Below are 19,554 nucleotides of genomic sequence, written 5' to 3' on the forward strand. Positions count from 1 at the left end.
CCGTACGCAATCGAGGTAGCTAGCACAGATCTGACCCTCTCGGCCGTGTTGCTTCAGGAACGGCACGAGCAGCTAAGACCAGTGGCTTATGCCTCCCGACTGCTAGACCCGGTAGAACAAGGATTTTCAGCCTGTGAGAGGCACCTCCTTGCTGTCTTCTGGGCAGTGCAGTATTTCTCATACATCACCGGACTCAACCCCATCACCATTCTAACCGAACACACACCCACACAGCTACTACTAGACGGTCGACTGAAGGACGGTTCAGTTAGCCAGATTAGGGCAGCTAGGTGGACCCTACTTTTACAAGGACGGGACATTACTGTAAAACGGACACGCACACACACATACTTAGCAGACAACCTCCAATACCCCGGACAGCCCCATGACTGTGAAATTGTAGCTCCCCTGCATAACACAGGACCCTTTTTAGCAAAAACACCCCCCAGGAAGATAGGGAACCCGAAACAAAGCCCCCAGCCCACAGACACGTGTGGACCCTTGAGGATTTATGTAGACGGTTCCTCCACAGTTTTAAATGGTGAGCGTATCACAGGATGCGGCATCTATGTAGAGGACGCGCAGGGGCGCGCTCTCGAAGAGATAGCTCTTAAGTTACCAGGTCACTTAGGCGCGCAGGCAGCAGAGCTAGCAGCCATAGCGTACATAGTGGACCACCCCGATTCTTTCCCCAGCCCAGCAGACATATATTCGGACAGCTTATATGTCTGTAACAGTTTAACCGATTTTCTGCCCCTGTGGAGGACACGAGGTTTTGTCTCCGCAGACGGAAAACCCCTTCCATCAGCCCCTTTACTCCAGCATATCCTAGAGAAAGCGAAGGACAGGACCTTCGGCATAATAAAAGTAAGAAGCCACCATAGGTCATCACCCCCTGGGAATGTAAAGGCCGACGCATTGGCTAAGGCAGGTTCCAGGAGAGGACACTTATGGACCCCCCCAGCTAGCGCACCAGCTAGCGCCCCTGTGAGCGCAGTCCAAGTCTCACAGACTGATATTAAAGACCTCGTGGCAGCACAAAAACAGGACGGAGACCTCAGGGAGGTTTTCAAGGGAAACTTTGTGCCTGCTTACGAGCACTTTAAACACGCACTGACCACACATGAGGGTGTGATCATTAAGGACCGACTTTATGTGGTCCCACAGCAGGACAGGAATCAGATGATTGCCTTGTTCCATGACGGACACGGGCATCAGGGAATTGATGCAACAACGAGGCACCTCAGGCAACTCTGTTGGTGGCCTAATCTCAGGAATGATGTAACGCACTACATAGAGAATTGCCTGATTTGTGCTCAGAATAACCCGGAGAGGTATTCTAAGAAGGCACAACTTCAGCATACTCGCCCAGTTAACGGCCCTTGGACAAACCTCCAGATCGATTTTATAGGTCCATTGCCCCCTTGTAGGAATGGCTATAAATACGTTCTGGTGGTGATAGATACCTTTACCAAATGGGTAGAGGCATTTCCCTCACGAACAAACACAGCTAAGACAGCTGCAAAGATCCTGACCCACCACATCTTCACGAGATGGGGTTTACCCCGAAGTATCGATTCGGACCAGGGATCTCACTTTACAGGACGGGTCATGAGGAACGTCCTGACAATATTCGGAATCAAACAGAACTTCCACATTGCGTATCATCCACAGTCCAGCGGGATTGTGGAGCGCATGAATCGGACCCTAAAAACTACCCTTAGGAAAATGGTTCAACAGAACAATTCCACATGGGATTCAGTGCTCCCATTTGCACTTATGTTCATAAGGAACACTGTCTCCACATCGACAGGATACACACCACACACACTCATGACCGGACGCCCTATGAAAGGTACAGAATTCCTTTTAGGACTGGACATGACAAGCCCCGAAGTGACGGCCCTCACACATGAAAAGGCAGTTAAAGAACTAGTTGAGACTGTGAGGTCTGCACAGATCGCAGCCGCAGTCCAGCTAGGGAAACGCCGACAGCAACGTACTGCCTGTTTCAATAAGACCGTACACACCACAGAATTCCAGGTTGGGCAACAGGTAATGTTATCTGTTTATAACCCCAGCAGTTTTTTGGCTCCAAAATATTCCGGTCCCTACTCAATTTCGGACAAAATTAGCCCCTCCGTTTACAGGATCAAATATCCTAATGGGAAGACCGCGTGGTTCCATATAAACCAGTTAAAGGCTTATGGAACACAGGCCAACCATGCTCACCATGTCCTGCTGGATGCAGCAGAACACTTCACCCCGCCCACCAGAGACACTTTTCCACCATCCCCCTCACAGACCAGTTCATCAACGGACTCGCCCACGACTCCGCCCACAGACCACTACAGACCACGCCCCGACACGCCCACAAGCTGCCACAGCAGAGACAGTAGGACAGACACTGACTCTGAAGACAGCGACACCACACAGCCATACAGCCCACACTGCACCAACTACGACCCCGACTCCAGTGACCCCATGGAAGTCACCCACCTCAAACATCCAGAACCACCACCCGACCCCGACTACCCCGACAACACACTCGACGCTACACAATGGCACAGGGACAATTCCTACAGACTTGTCCGCAATGACGAGAGTGACCCCCGGTCACACAACTCCAAAATAGCATGCCTGATCCACACAAGGGTGTGGGATCCGGGAGAGCAGGACGACACGGTGTCTGACTCCCGACACGGCAACCCCTTTGTGACCCTGTTCACAGAGGCAGAATCAAAGTGAGGTGTCCAGATGATGTAAGATAGGAATCGTTTGAGGGAAACGATGTCCTTTCTGATGGAACCTGCACGTATGTTTGTCTTCGTTTTATGTTTGTTTGTTTTCAGGAATGTAAATGTTTCAGCTGGAGGATGGACATCTTCTTTTCAGCTGAAAAGATTGTGACCACCTCACATACACGTTAGCTTGTCTGCCGAAACTTTTGAGAACTTCGGTTTGATTGGAGATCTTTTCCAAAGTTGTAAGGCCACACGCCAAATAGCTTGTCCGCAGATATTTCTGAGAACTTCAGTTGTATCCTCTGGTGAACCGACACGGTTCACGACTTGTTCCCTGTTTTCAGAACGGAGCATCTTGGCTCCATTGTTTTTTAGGTGCCCCTCTATTCGGCGAAATAGAGGCTGCAAGTCATGGTAAACACATTCGTACCCGTTTTTTCCAGGTTACTCAGGCAGTGGACAAACGGCACTGAGGACCCGCCCTGTCTGAGAACCAACCCTTGGTCAGCCAAGCTCGGGTACGGCACAGCACGCCCTACCCGGGGATCCCATCCAACTCGTACCCGTAGCGGCCCATACGCAACTCATTCGGATGTTTATTTCCAAGTTTGTTTTCATTTTAGGTTAGGTAGCCCTTCGGCCACCATCCCACATGCTATTTACATCCGGGAACATTCGGATGGTAAATCAGCAAAGCCTGCGAGACGGCTCGCAGAAGGAAGGATTGTTAGGTGTATGCTGGTCTTTAAATTCGCTTTTTGAAAAAAAAAATGAGGGGAGTCACAGGGTGTGACTTAGCCAGTCATTTTAAAGGGTCAATTGGGTTTTGAAAGACAGATGCACTAACAAGTAAAGGTCTTAAACTGTGTATTGACAGATACTGTGCTTGATCCCAAAGGTTTCAAAGGACGAGGCAGAGGTCGAAGCCAGGATTGTCAATACCGGAGGAAGAAGGAAGAGAAAGAAGAAGAACAGCAAAATGATGGAAGCCCACTTATTACTATTTAATGTCATATGTATATGTGTGGAAACAAGACACGTTTCCCCCACAACCCCCACCGTAAATGTTAGTACAGCAAACCCCCAGTGCTCAGCTCTGATCAGCGAGGTTCAGACCTGGTGTACTAAATTCATGACGTGGTACTCCATGTCCTACATAATCGAATCACTGTTGGTGATTGCGATCCTCATCATCCTAGTGCAGACCCTCAGGTTGAGGAAATGGAAGAGGAGAGCCTCTCGTTCCAGCACCTCACCCATCTATAGAGTGCAATCCCCCATCTTCGGATTCCACCAAACCCCTCAACCCCTCACTGATTACAACACTCTGTAAATAAAAATTCAGCCATGTATTATATTGTTCCATACTCGACTGCCGAGTTGGGAAGTGTGATGTTGTGGTGTGAATGGTTAAGATTTTAGAGTGATTAAATGTTTAAGTTAAGGTTAAGGTTAATAGTGATAGGTAGAGGTTCCCAATTGTAGTAATGCATGTCCCTTTTTGACATAGGGCCAAGTAGAAATGTTAGTTAAAAAAATTTTTTCTCTTCTTCCCATAGTTTAGAACAGAGTAGAACAGGAACTGGCAAGAGGTCAGAACACAAGGAGGCAAAGTACATAGGTGATCCTTCACAATAGTATGATTGTGAGGATCACAAGGAGGGAATGTAGCCATGCTGGCCACGCAAAATGGACACTGAGCCAAACTAAAATGGAAGGCTGCTGAGAAACAGACAGTTCAGCCAGAACAGCAGTCTGCAAAGAGCAGTTTGCATTCTGCAGCAGCAGAAACCAGTTTGGGCTCAGGTGAAAAGACCTTAGCTAGGTGCAAATGGCAAAACGCTTTGCATGCTAATGAGGCCATCAGACTTGAACACCCACACAATAGATACATTTGGTTCTGAATGGACACATTCCAATCAAGACCCAGACATCGAGGCACCAGAAACCTCCGAACAAAAGGACATAAGAAACGCCCCCTCCATCACGGAGACCCCCTCGCATTGGGGAATTAATCCAGTATCGATAAGAAATTGATCCAATAGGTAGAGCCCGCCCGAGAAGAGGGAAGGACAACGGAACCCCTATAAAAGATAGGGACCTCGTGTTGTCCGGTCTGTTAAACCCGTGCTCCGGCCCCGACTGACACCTGGTATCCTGACTCCAGCCGTTGAGCACCAGCCGCCGAAACCGTAAGTTCAACGCTCGCTACGCGATCCAAGCCCACTAGACTCCCAAGTACCAGAACGCTTGCTGAAGGCTGCAGACAAAACCAGGACGAAGGCCTCGTTCTCTGACCTTGCCTGTTCCTGTTAGATAAGTATTCTGTTTGCTTATGTTTAGTTGTAGCTTAGTCTCTTAGTGTGTGCATGAGTATTTATTATTAACTGTATAATAAATATTGATCGTTTGAACTTGACTAATCGGTGTATCGTCTTTATTACTTTGAATTTGACCTTGGAATACTTGTGACGTTGCCTATACGGCAACTGGCGACTCCAGAGCTAAATAATTACATAGAACAGAGCCTAGCAGTGTTAAGCACACGTCGAACTCGGAGGCGTGTTAATACACTCCAATAAACGCGTTTTACGCCCATAGTAAAACGTGCAACAGACAACAGGGGTGTTAGAGGAGTGTGGTTTGACTAATTCCATCAAAGATTGCAATGTGCTGAGGAGAGTAAATGCACCATACTCACACTCACAAAGGCAGTCATTGGTTTAGTTGGATAGGTCGCTTAGATACTTTGGCAGAGAAAGAAAAGTGATTGGACAGATTTACAAAGGTCATTGGAGGAAATGTATGCATTTGGAAGGCGATAATAAATTCAGGGGTTTACCATATATCCAGGTTGAAGGAAAGAAAGTAGGTTGCTGTTTAGAAAACTTCAGAAATTCTAAAAGTGTCCTTTTTCAATTTCTCTGGACTTCTGAGTTTGCCAAGGCACACGCCAGCCGAGGACAAAGAGGGACTCTCTGCTCGGCTGCACAGTAAAAACAGCTGCATGGGATAATGCACCGGCTGCAACATGGTCCTCTTTATGTTTTATCTAATGACGATCTTTTAGTTTTAAGTCACTTAGCCAATTTATTATGATGTTCGAAAATTACAATCATATGGAACCAAATACAATAAAATGTAATGAGCAAGGGGACCAGAAGGGGCAATGAACAGCACAGACTGCTCGGGATCGAAAACCTCAGACAATTGACAGGGAAGACCGCAAGCTGCTTAATGAAATCCAAGTCTGTTAACTACAGAAGCAAAAACATGCATTGTTCTATTCTCATTATTGATTTTATCATACATCGTATCGTAATTGATGCTTAAAAATTTGTAACATTCAACTAAGGCAGCCGTAGGAGTAATGCAGTCACAATACTTCATCTGTTTGGCACTTTAACAGACTGAAATAGAGCATGCCTTTGTCTTAATAACTGCATTCTCATCTCTGAATCCTGCTCAGACTGAGCAGGTGGTAACAAATTCTGGCTTTGAATTCGGAGTTAACATCCAGGAGAATACATGCATTCAATGGATGTGGGTACATTATAGACTCCTTACAATGTTCTGCCTCCATTCCTGCTATTTTCTTCATTTACTTCAATATTTTATAAAATAGTGTTATCAAACAATATTTGCTAAAACAATAAAAATAAAAATCAGGAGAGGAGTAATGTCATTAAAAGTCATTAAAGTTCCTACACCTGGAAGATCAGAAAAGGTTTTATTCATGATTGGTTGAACAGAGTTGAACACAGAGCAGCCTTTCTTTGGTTCTCAAAGCCAAATAGGCAAAGCTTCCAAGTATTCAGGTTGTGGGGGTAGTGAGGGAAATAAAGGAGAATAAGGGGCCTCGCTTTTATCTTTGTGTGTGTGGGAGTGTGGTGTGGGAGTGGTCTCCCTTTATGTTCATAGTTCTCACTTTTGGGCAGGGTGTTCTGCTTTTTGTATATAAATATATCAGGAGGCCTGAGATGGTAACTCCTAAAGAAGCTTATTTCGGCAATCAAAATAAAGGCCCCAATGCAGCTAACAGCCAGGGTCCCAAGCTGGACTACTGCTCTTGCCAGTCCCAGTCCTGGCCGGCTATCATGAGGTAATTTTTACAATGGGCCTCCTCCCAAGAGCAGGGCATCCATGTTCCACGAGTTCCATGGGGAGATCAATTGGGGTGTCCCTGTGGGTTGCATGAGGGTTTCATATCCCTCCCCTACTCCCAAAATCCAAAGGTCTCCCGGTTGTAGAGGGGGGTCACCTTCACTGTTCTGCCCATAGCTGTGCTTCTTGAAACTGTTGGGGCCGGGTTGGGGAGTGGGGCGGGGAGGCATGTATTGTGTCAGTGAGTGTCTTTTTCACATTAAAGGCTGAAGGGGCCCTGTCGGAGGTCCGTCTCTGACTGCAATGTCCTCCGAGAGTATTGAGGATTCCAGGTCCTGCTGGCCTGGGCTCAGGTCCCTAGTTGGAAGTCCACCTTAGTTCAAAGATGGCAGACGGTGGGGGCGTGGGAGCAAGTGACTGATTAATTCGGCCTGGTTCGCTCTGGGCAGTCTCGCTGCCTTTTGACGTAATCCATGGGCTTTCACATGGTTCATTCTCCAGTCGTATAGAAGATTGGCCCCATTCTCTCCACTATGGTCCCTGGAATCCACTGGATGATGTCCCTGAATTTTTGAACGTGGACTGCGTCCCCAGGTTTATAGCCTCTGCCACATATTCAATGATAATGTTAGCTCTTCTGGAGGTCCTGCTTCTTTTCCACCTTCTTGCCACGGTTCTGGAACATCAAACTTCGGCGGGTCCGGAGGTGACAGCCCATCAGCAGCTCTGTTGACTTCGGTTGTAGCATAATAATAATAATCTTTATTGTCACAAGTAGACTTACATTGCAATGAAGTTACTGTTACTAGTCGCCACATTCCAGCGCCTGTTCGGCTACACTGAGGGAGAATTCAGGCTGTCCATATTATCCAACAAGCACGTCTTTCGGGACTAGTGGGAGGAAACCGGAGCACCCAGAGGAAACCTACGCAGATACAGAGAGAAAGTGCAGACTCCACACAGACTCCATTGGTGGCCATTTTTGGGGTATCATACTTGCTGGTACTGCAGACCAGACTGGTAAGATGGATGTCCTCGCCTTTGCCTTGTTAATAGCCCGGAAGCGAGTTCTCCTTGGGTGGAGGCTCCTACTATGTCCAGGGCCTCAGCCTGTTTGGGTGACCTCATGGAATTTTTACATTTGGAGAAAGCCAAGTCCACCATTAGGGGCTCGGTAGAGGGGTTCTACCCGAGATGGAAGCCATTCATTTTCTTTTTTAAAGAGTTAGATACCGTCAGTTCTTGGGAGGGTTTTAGTTTATTGTTGGGGGGGTTAGATTTGGATGTGTTCTCATCTGTTGACTGTGTTCCTTTTATATTGTAAATTGTAGCATCCGTTTTAAATTATATTGTTATAAATGAAAAGGTTTTCAACAAAAATATTTTAAAACTTCTTGAGGTTCTTCACTGGTAAAGGGGATACCATTGTCAGTGCCAAGCACCTTTGGAATCCCGTGAGTGCTGAAGGACTGGCGCAACTTCTCCACGGTGACCCGCTAAGTGGTGGAAGACATTTTGCGTACGTCCATCCACTTGGAGTGGGCGTCGGTCAGGAGCAGAAACATTGACCCCAAGAAGAGCCCGGCGATATCTGCGTGCAAATGCACTCACGGGCATCTCGGCCACACCCACGGCTGGAGTAAGGCTGTTGGAGGGAGCATCTGGTGCTCCTGGTAAGCCACACATTGATGCACAATTAGTTCGATGTCACCATTGAGCCCTGGCCATCACACCTAACTCCAAGCGAGCATCTTCAATTTCAAAACCCTTGCATGTCCGCTATGCAAGGATCTTCAATTTCAAAACCCTTGCATGTCCGCTATGCAAGTCCTGAAAGATGGTTCGCTGATCTGTCTGCGGGATAACCACATAGGTTCCCCACAGGATGGTGCCATCCTCCATACTAACTTCCTACTGTTTTGTCATGTAGGCCTTCAGTTCCTCTGGCAGTTTACCCTGAAATCAGCCATGTAGGTTGACGTGGTGCAGTTTTGCCAATGCAGAATCTTTTTGGGTCCACATGTGGATTTCTGCGGCCATGACGGGTAATGTGTCCATAAAGTTTAATGCCAAAATGACTTTATCCACTACTAGCGGGTACAGGAGGCTTACAGGCAGCGAAAGTAGGCTAATAATAATAATCATCATTACAGTATTAGTGTTACAAGTAGGCTTACATTAACACTGCAATGAAGTTACTGTGAAAATCGACTGGTCGCCACACTCCGGCACCTGTGCGGGTACACAGAGGGAGAATTCAGAATGTCCAATTCACCTAACAAGAATGTCTTTCAGGACTTGTGGGAGGAAACCGGAGCACCCGGAGGAAACCCACGCAGACATGAGGAGAACATGCAGACTCCATTCAGACAGTGACCCAAAGAGCATGTGCGTGTGCCTGGATGATATTCAAATGTGTATTTATATGTCATCAACAGCAAAGCCCACTGTTGGATTGACGGTATCAATTTATCTTCCTTGAACAGGCCGAGTAAGGGCTTATGGTCCGTGGTTATCGAAAATTATGTCCGTAGGCGTACTGGTTGTGTTTGGTCCTTTGTACTTCATGAAGGAACTCACCAAACACTTCGACTTGTCCAAACCAGAATCTTTTATTTATTTACTTTTTTATAAATTTAGAGTACCCAATTATTTTTTTCCCAATTAAGGGGCAATTTAGCATGGCCAATTCACCCAATCTGCACATCTTTGGGTTGTGGGGGTGAAACCCACGCAGACACGGGGAGAATTTGCAAACTCAACACGGACAGTGACCCAGGGCCGGGATTCGAACCCCGGTCCTCAGCGCCGTAGTCCTAGTGCTAACCACTGCGCCACCGTGCTTCCCCAACTGAAAATCTTTTATTGAGTCTCGTGTGGTAAGATAGCAATCTGTTACAGAGCACGTTATCATGGAGTCTGCTAACTACTACTCTGAAACATGCACCTCGCACTGACCATTCACATGTACGTCCTAGTACCCTCTGAATCTTCTTCTGTGGATGCCGGATGTGTCTCCCTTTATATCCAAGTCACAGATCACATGACCTTGGTCTAGAGACCGCATGATGTGTCTGTACCACCACCTGCTGGTTGGAGGTCGCACACCATCCACCCATGATATAGCCCATAGGCAAATCACCACAGTACTGATAACATTTTTTAACTGCAAAAATCACAGCAGTCTTTCCTTTTCAATTTGCGCATAGCAGCGCTCTGTGTCGGCCAGGGTTCTGGATGCATAGACTATCAGTCATTCTGTCCCATAGATAGATAGAACAGTACAGCACAGAACAGGCCCTTTGGCCCTCGGTGTTGTGCCGAGCAATGATCACCCTACTCAAACCCACGTATCCACCCTATACCCGTAACCAAAAAACTCTGTAATCGATTCCCCCGGGTTTGCCTGGCTGTATTAAAGCAGTATCTCTGCATTATTACCGACGGCTTAGGGTTGTACTGATTCACTACAAGTTGCACGAGTTCGCTCAACGTGTTCGAGTCTGGGGCTGCCGGGTAGGTGAGGTTCTTGGTTACGAAGAGTGTCAGGGTCCTGCTGGAGTCAGGAGAATTACCTTTTGTTCGCCATCTCCAATGATACAAATTGCCTGGGTGAAATACCAGATCCGTTTGTTATAGTGGGCCCAATCTTCTACCTCTGTATAAAAGGTATGTAGCTTCTGAAAAGCACCATTTTGAAAGTCTTCCCAACCTCGTTCTCATGCCGGGGAATTCCGGAGTGGTCTGGAAGTCCAGGATTGCAGCTTGTCACCAGTTTTCCCCGTCACCAGTATAAAAGCTCAGGAGGCCCGAGAATGATGATCCAAAGGACGTTTGATTTGACAACAAAAGTAAAGGCCGCAACGCAGCTTAGAAGTCCCCAATCGGGACTACTGCTCTCGCCCGGCCCAGTCTGGGCTGGCTTTAATGAGCCAATTTGTTTTGCAAGTCCAAGTTGGGGGGCCTTCGCCCACGGGCGGTGGAGTTTGTATTCCACCAGATCCCCAAGGATATCAATCGGGATGTCCCTATGAGTCTCGTGAGAGTTTCACAGTATAGCTACAGTTACAGTACAGTATGGTCCCTATGTATGGAAGTTTGACTTTTTTAATATATGTGTTGATCATTTGTTTCTGTAAGAGTCTTACCGTTCATATGTAAGAGGGGCCACTTTTGGGGTTTTGCTTTTTGTATATGTAGAAATTTTGTATATTTACCACAGACATTATTTGGATATTGTTGAATAACTATTTGCGGTTCACTCACTGGTTTTACCACATATCCAGTCCTCGGTTCTAATCTCATCGACCACATGCATTTTAAATCTCACATTTAATCGTTCTAAAAAGCCTAAGAATACATCCACTGCAACTGAGATCTCAAACATTTGAGTCATAGAGCATCAAATCTACTTTAACTCCATGGGAATAGTTTTGAGACCAAACTACAAAGCTGAAATTAATCCTAAATGAAAAATGTAATTGGTTTTACCATCTAAATTATGAGGCAGGAAAACATACAAATGTGAGTAGGCTATTGAATCCCTTAAACCAATTCTGCTGTTCAATTAGTTCTTAGGCCATCAGTACCCCAATTCAACTGCTTCATATATGTCGAGCCCCCTCTCTCCGTCTGTGAGAAAATCCGGAGAGAAGTGAAAAACGTGATTTTCTCCAGCGTGATTGGCTTTCGGGATCTTCCCTTCCCACCCCTCTGCTGGACTAGTGTGAATTGTGCTGTGGGAGTCTAGGAGCCTCATGTTAATACATTACCATGTCATCAGTGAGCACTCTCTCCGGAATTCCAAAGGTATCCCCCTGGGGGGTGCAGAATTAAGCATAGCCCCTTTGGGTGGTGGGTGATCTGCTGACGGGGAGGGGGTGATCTGCCGATAATAACTGCTGAATGTGGCCCAGGTGCCTTTCAGCTGCTGCGCTGGTCTGGCGCCCTTTAAAGAAAGTGTCCTGATTGTTTGTAGCCGGTCCCCGCCTTGCCAGAGTGATGGCATTAACTGTGCCCATTCACTTCTGTTTTCTAAGTACTGCAACATTTCCAATAGCACAGCGGGTAGCACTGTTGCTTCACAGCTCCAGGGTCCCAGGTTCGATTCCCGGCTTGGGTCACTGTATGTGTGGAGTCTGCATGTTCTGCCTGGGTTTCCTCCGGGGGCTCCGGTTTCTTCCCACAAGTCCCGAAAGACGTGCTGTTAGGTAATTTGGACATCCTGAATTCTCCTTCTGTGTACCCGAACAACCGCCGGAATGTGGTGACTCGGGGATTTTCACAGTAACTTCATTGCAGTGTTAATGAAGTAAGCTTACTTGTGACAATAAAGATGATTAAAAATTATTAAATTAAGATTTCATGAGAAATCATACTGACACTCCGTTCTTCTCACAGGGACTAACACTTCGCCATTTTTTGGTAAGATTCTGCCGCTCGATTCCTCTCTTTTTTATCATTCCCTTTTTGTATCATTCTGCTGAATCTTTGCTGGATCTGCTCCAAAACCAATGGCTTTAAAAATAATGTTATCATATCCAAATTGGTCTGCAATTCCAGTGAAATGCAGAAGAAGTAAGTACCTAATGTGTTTTATGGCAGGATTATGGCAAATTGGTTTGCCAGCCTTCTTAAGACTGAACCGTTGAACTTCAAGTTCCATTCTCTGATTGGTGTAAAGTACTTTGTTAAATCCTGATGTTGTAAAAGGCGCTGTATGCATGAAAGTTCCTTGCTCTTTTTATTAACAGAGGCAGCTTGCTGGTTCTGGTAAGGGAAGCGGATGGGAAAGGGGTCAGCAAGATATGCTGGCTCTGAGGCCGTCTGTGATCTTCAGGAGAGCCAGATCTTCAGGAGAGCCAGACAGGGGAAGGGAATTTGGAGTGAGATGAGCAATTACTAGCAACTGCCTGTGCTTTCAATCTGGAATTGGCCAGGGCAACCCTGTTCCTTTTGGCTTCATATGAAGGTAAATCAAAACAATTATGGCTTAGCTTTCTTGTGGCCTCTGTTCGTCCCTTTCAGGGCCAACTGTATGACTGCTGAATGCCTGAACAAACTGATTGTATCAATGTATGCTGCAGCCAATCATGGTACAATCTGGCAAAGGGGCTTAAACAGGCATCAACTCTCACAGTTGCAGATGCTATGGGCCGAGCACCAGTCTCAGGTGCGCTGACTGCAGCTCTAACCATTACGATGGGCAACAAACCTGTGACAAGGAATGTGAAATTCCCTTTCGTGTGGATGGCGAGGAAGCATCAGACTGAGCTCTTTTCATGATTTTCCCAGTTGGATGATTAGTGAACAAAACTCAAACTGCCATAAATTCACATTCAGCAACTGTGGAATCAGACCATAACAAGAAGTCCACATCATAAACAAAGTAAAAGAATAATCAGTCAGAAGTTAATAGTCATTCAATGTGTATGTTTGGGATTTTAGGGAACTGAGGCCATCCAGCGCAAGTGTCTGCAGCCGATGTTATATTGCACTAGTGCTGTTCAGGCCAAGAGCCATTTGTCGTGCAAATTAATCCAATGTGATGAATATTAGGTTCACTTTGTGGTTCACGGGTCTGTGCACAAATGACATTGAGTATTACCTTTAGCGTTTGTAACGTACATAGTCACACTGATTAGGTCTGTTAAGATATTTTGTGATAATACAGCTTTCCAGAGCATGTATTGTAAACAAAATAATGTTTTTACTGACAGTAATGTGCAAAAAAAACACATCAAATGATTAACGTGTGCCCGAAGGTTGTTGGAAATTTACCGGTGACACTTACCTGCCTCATCATAGGCGGCCGAGAGTTTTTCAAGCACTTTACGGTCTATTGCAAGAATCTGCTGTTCCAGGATTGATTGATGTGATAACACACTATTTTCCTTATCTTTTTCGTAGTCTTGTAGTTGTTGCTTCAGAGCCTCGGGCAAGTGTATCTTCACATATTCCGCAGCAGACTGCACAGAGAAAGGTAATAGTGCTCAAAGGAATGTCAACCAAATATTTATGACAGTTACGTTACAGAATATAGGAACATATATATTGTAGGAATTCAGCAATTCTAATCACTGTTGTGACTATTTATGTGACATTGCTGGCTGTCAATTATACACCGATGTGTTTTGAATGAAAAATTAATTTCTTTCCCAATTTACACAGAAGTGAATATAGTAATAATCCGTATTAGTGTCACAAGTAGGCTGACATTAACACACTACTTTTTCTTTGATACCCCATCCTACCATTTGATTACTATTAGGGGGTCTGTGTGCCACTCCTCCAAGTGACTGTCTGCCATTATCATTCCTCATCTCTACCCAAACCGCTTCTACGTCCTGTTTTCCTGAACTTGGGTCATCCCTTTCTATTGTGCTACTGTCATCTTTAATTAACAGAACCCCTCTCCACTTTTTTCCTACCTTCCCGTCCTTCCTAAATGCCATATTCCTTTCAATTTTTCATCTTGCAGCCATATCTCTGCAACTGCTATTGGAATGTACTTGTTTATCTCCATCTGCACTAACAGTTCAGCTGTTTTGTTTCGAATACTAAATGTATTCAGATATGGGGCCTTAGGTTTTGTCCTTTTATTATATTTGTAACCCCATGCCTTATCTGTTGATTTACTCTTAGATTTGTACTCTCTGGGGGCAGCACGGTGGTGCAGTGGTTAGCACAGCCGCTTCATGGTGCCAAGGTCCCAGGTTCCATCCCGGCTCTAGGTCCCTGTCCTTGTGGAGTTCTGACATTCTCCCCATGTTTGCGTGGGTTTCGCCCCCACAACCCAAAGATGTGCAGGGTAGGTGGATTGGCCACGCTAAATTGCCCCTTAATTGGAAAAAAAATGAATTGGGCACTCTAAATTTATTTTTTTAAATGATCTGCACTCTCTGTCTGTTCCTGTCATGGTCTGTTGATTGTTTACTATCCTAGTTGTGAAGTGATAGTCTATTTGATGTTGTTTATGATTTTAGAGGTAAAAATGATTCCAGCAGCAGAACTGTGGGGCTGGTTTAGCACACTGGGCTGAATCGCTGGCTTTGACAGCAGACCCAGGCAGGCCAGCAGCACGGTTGAATTCCCGTATAAGCCTCCCCGAACAGGCGCCGGAATGTGAAGACTAGGGGCTTTTCACAGTAACTTCATTTGAAGCCTACTTGTGACAATAAGTGACTATCATTCCATTTTCATTTTTTCATTTTCATATTTGTGCAGTATTGGAGCAGTTAGCTGCATTTTGTCAGGTTTCTTGCTTTTTGTGGCGAAGTAACCCCACGAGAGAGAAAAGATGAAACAGCATCAAAGCGGCATTTCTAAATGTATTGATAAAAGCCAGTTAAAAGATGACAAGAGTGACACCACATGGGATTTCATACAAACGCAATCCTATTCACTCAACCCTGCTTCCAAAGCACCAGAATTACAGTAGGACATTATCCGAATTGTCCTGAATATTTCAATAAGTTGCAATATATATTTTCTATTCTCTGTAATATAAATGCACAGTACGCAAGAGACACATTTTAAATTAGCTTCATAGCTGTGGGCTTTTGACGCGATTACTTTGGAATTCAATAGATCAATTTTGCATTTTTCATGATTTATCCTTCGTAGCAGCTTCAGGAGCTGCTATCTATCCACAGCATCCTTTGCCCAGGGGGAGTAGTTATTGTAATTCCTCCTCAGGTGGCAGGTGCCATGTATGCCACAGAGAAAGGTGCTTTATGTCTGTCTTTCCTCTCCTGAACTAACAATTTAGTGGTCATAAGTTTCCAACGACCCTGCAAAATCCGAGAACATTCTTCACCTCCATGGCTGAACATTAAACTGTCTGGGGAATGTAAGATTGAAACTCAAACCTGTAGTGTGTGACTGCCAGGAACTGAACTCAACTCAGTGTAATTCCAAATTGCCAGTGGCATTTTTAGAGGTAACTGAATTTGCCTATTAGTTGCAACAGGTACAAGCAATATTGAACCATCTGTGTCTAAGTATGTTTTTTTCAAAAAATTCCAACTAAGGGGGAATTTAGCGTGGCCAATCCACCTAGCCTGCACATCTTGTGGTTGCGGGGGTGAGACTCACGCAGACACGGGGAGAATGTGCAAGCTCCACAGGGACAGTGACCCAACGCCAGGATTGAACCCGGGTCCTTGGCGCCGTGAGGCAGCAGTGCTAACCACTGCACCACCGTGCCACCCCTAGTATGTTTTTCAGCACTGAATGTCAGCTAGTGGCAAAAATATATACTACAATTGAGCAGCAAGAGGCTAGTACAATGTGAAAAGCAATTGTGCATTCTTGTGCATGATTGATAGCAAACGGCTAATTTCACTGCCTTATCAAACATATATATTGAACTATTTTAAAAGGATTTTTTTTTAAGCAAGGAAAGACTGATTTAAGATTACTGCTATAATTGTGGCACTGTAAGTTTTTAAAATATTTTTTTAATATAAATTTAGAGTACCCAATTCCTTTTTTCCAATTAAGGGGCAATTTAGCGTGGCCAATCCACCTACCCTACACATCTTCGGGTTGTGGGGGTGAAACCCACGCAAACACAGGGAGAATGTGCAAACTCCACACAGACAGTGACCCAAAGCCAGGATCGAATCTGGGACCTCGGCGCCGTGAGGCTGCAGGCCTAACCCACTGCGCCACAGTGCTGCCCATGGCATTGTAAGTTAACCAGTTTCGGAAAGCTCCGATGTGACAAACCACAGCATCCTTCCATGGAATGTCACAATTGATGGTGTTAAGATCAACGTCAAAGGATTTACTGAAAACTGTATAGGATGTCACATTTGCAATTCTATAAGGCTAACTGTCAAGTGGAGACAGGAAATCTCCTCGAACATGAAAGGTGTATTTCCTATTTCATCAATCATGGAATCCCTGCATTGCAGAAGGAGGCCATTTGGCCCAGTGAGTCTGCAGTGGCCCTCCCAAAGAACTTCCTACCTCGGCCCACTCCCCAACCCTATCCCGGCAACCCCATCTAATCTGCACATCTTTGGACACTAAGGGGCAATTTAGCATGGCTAATCACCTAGCCTGCATATCTTTGGACTGCGGGAGGAAACCAGAGCACCCGGAGAAAACCAAGCAGACACGGAGAGACTATGCAAACTTCACACAGTCACCCAAGGCCGGAATTGAACCCAGGTCCCTAACCACTAACCACTGTGCCGCCCCTGGAGGATTATCAAGATAGAGAATGAGTCATTCAGAAGCTGATGCTGGAACATTATAGGCCAGAGACAATAGCCACAGTCGGTTCAAACATCAGCTAAACAAACACCTTCTGAAATCATTATGGTGGGGGTGGGGGGGATCATGTGACTGGAATAACCATCTCTTCTTTTGAATATAGCATGCAAACTGTTAAAAGAGAAGCCTGGAAAAATTGGCAGTGGAACACAGCCTCTCTCTTCTCTCCCAAGTTAAGAACCTATCTCTATTCCAGCACAGAGATACAACATTTTTCATCGAAAAGAAACTCAGGTGGAAAAATCGTCAACCACTGGAAAAGACAGATCACATTTTAAAAATAAATAGTCTCTGGCAATTGCAGTTTTACATGGGCTTCAATTCCTGAAATCTCAAGACTGCTGTGGAGAAAGGTCTACGGCAGCCAAGGACACAGTGAACTCTTAATTTATTTTTACTTTTCAGGATTGAACTTAATTTGGCCATTGATGCGCGATCAATGAACACAGAAACGAAGGAGTAGTCCTAATCGAAGGCAAGTGTGCCCAGTAGCAGGAGTACAGGAATGATCTGGCTGCTGGGACACACGGGTTCTTATACCCCGCCTCGTAGGTGGAGCTACCTTCCTCTCGACCAATGAGAAGACAACACTTTGGGCCAATGGGCAGCGAGCCTTCTACCGCAATAGCAGCTCACACTCCCAGGTACCATAATACCCCTAGTCATACTACCACAGCCATGAAAGTAAATCCAGTACTACTTGTAAATTTTGCATGCTGATGTGTCTGTGTGTGTAGGTTGCAAAGGTCAAGACTGGGGTTTACCTTTTCAAATGTTTTTGATATCTAGCTGAGTGGGGTTTTAACTGATGTAAAATTAACCCCTTTTGTTCTAAACTCAATAAAGCCTGCCAGACTAGGTGCTTTGCAATCAGCAGCCAAATAGTTAAGAACAGACAGTGCGTAAATACTTTCATCCTTCTAAACTCACAAAAAACCCTGTTATGGCCAGACCTGCAGTAGTAAGGTAGGTGAACCATTTTTACCCCACCTTAAGCGGCCGTGACACCAAAAATAACTGGGGCGGGATTCTCCGTTTCTGAGACTAAGCGTTAACGGCAAAGCAGAATTTGTGGACATTCACGACAGAAATACTTCCGCCACACCTGGACCGATTCCGCTATTGCTAAGGGGCTAGCACAAGGGCCACGTGGAACACAATCGATTCTAATGAGAAACGGTGCCGGATTCACCAGTTTCATGATTGATACTCAAAAGGCTGATAAGTTGCAGCCGCAGATACACACTGCGCTCCCCACGCACACCATCCCAGCCAACAAGATGGCAGCAAGGATTACCAATGCCGAGCTACAGACTCTCTTGGACGTGGTGAAGGAGTGGTGGATGATCTTGTACCCCGGCGCAGGAAGGAGGCTGCCAGCTGCCGCTGTGCCTGGGCGTCTGTGGCAGAGGCCGTGAGCGCCGTGGGCAACACTGTTCGGATGGGCCAGCAGTGCCGGAAAAAACAGCACAACCTCCTCAAGGCAGCCAGGGTGAGTAAGCAGCATTGTGCCCCTGGCAGTAACCCTTGTCCCACTCTACCGACCCCCTCCCACCAGGAGGGCATCCTGCACCACATACTGGTACCCATACCAGCCGCCATGGCTGGATGCCCTGGCCACTGAAGTCACCAGCTACCCACCCCCTGGGCTGCATGCGCCGGACTGTTTAATACAGTTGTTTTCTGTTACATCCCTCCAGGAGAAGGCCGCGCACAACTTCTGGGAGCGGGTGAAGGCAGGAGGAGAACCGCTGGATCTGCGGCCCCTCATCATGGCCGAGCAGAGGGCCCTGGACGTAGTCGGCGGACCAGAGGAACGGGAGGTTGCTGAGGTGGAGCTCAGCTGCGGGCGAGGAAGTGAGACCCCGCTTAGTTGCGGTTCCCTGTGACAGGGGTGCCAACCCCCTCATCACCACCCTCAACCCCATAACACTCCCCCCACTCCCACCCGACCCCCGGTCTAAGCATGCTTCTTGCCTTGTGACTTGCAAAACCTGCTGGTGATGGGACGGGTCAAACTGCCGTCCCCTGCCCCCAGCCAGTGCCACAGCCCGTCCCCCCCTCATGAGCCTGGCAGTGACGCTGAGAGCATCTTGGACTCTAGCCCTCCACCTGAGACCCAGGAGACGCTGCATCATGGGTCAGAAGATGACAGTGATTCTCCGTCACAGCCGTCTCCAACACCCCCCGCCATCCTAGGAACTCTCACCGCGATTGGCAAAGTTAATGAAGAGGCTTCAGAGACACGACCTGGTGCTCACCACGCAGCAGGTGGAGGCAGGAGCACCTGAGGGGGCGGACGGTTGAAGGGCAGGCCGACCCCAAGAACTAGCTGCCGTCCAGACAGGTCTCGAGCTTCTGGAACAAACAGTCCCATCAATCATGGAGATGCAGCCGAAGAGCCAGAGACTACCTGAGGGGT

The 19,554-nt window shown here is 46.5% G+C and overlaps 1 protein-coding gene across 1 annotated transcript in view; it reads right to left on the reverse strand.

Annotated features, from left to right (window-relative positions):
* The window catches only part of ppm1lb (protein phosphatase, Mg2+/Mn2+ dependent, 1Lb), a 185,761-nt gene that overhangs the window by 53,297 nt on the left and 112,910 nt on the right, over positions 1-19,554 (reverse strand). Inside the window, exon 2 of the mRNA XM_038815230.1 lies at positions 13,642-13,816. Within this exon, the coding sequence (XP_038671158.1) occupies positions 13,642-13,816 (175 nt within the window). The remainder of the gene's footprint in view (positions 1-13,641; positions 13,817-19,554) is intronic.

Source organism: Scyliorhinus canicula, chromosome 13 (genome assembly GCF_902713615.1).
Source record: "Scyliorhinus canicula chromosome 13, sScyCan1.1, whole genome shotgun sequence".
Classification (NCBI taxonomy): Eukaryota; Metazoa; Chordata; class Chondrichthyes; order Carcharhiniformes; family Scyliorhinidae; genus Scyliorhinus; species Scyliorhinus canicula.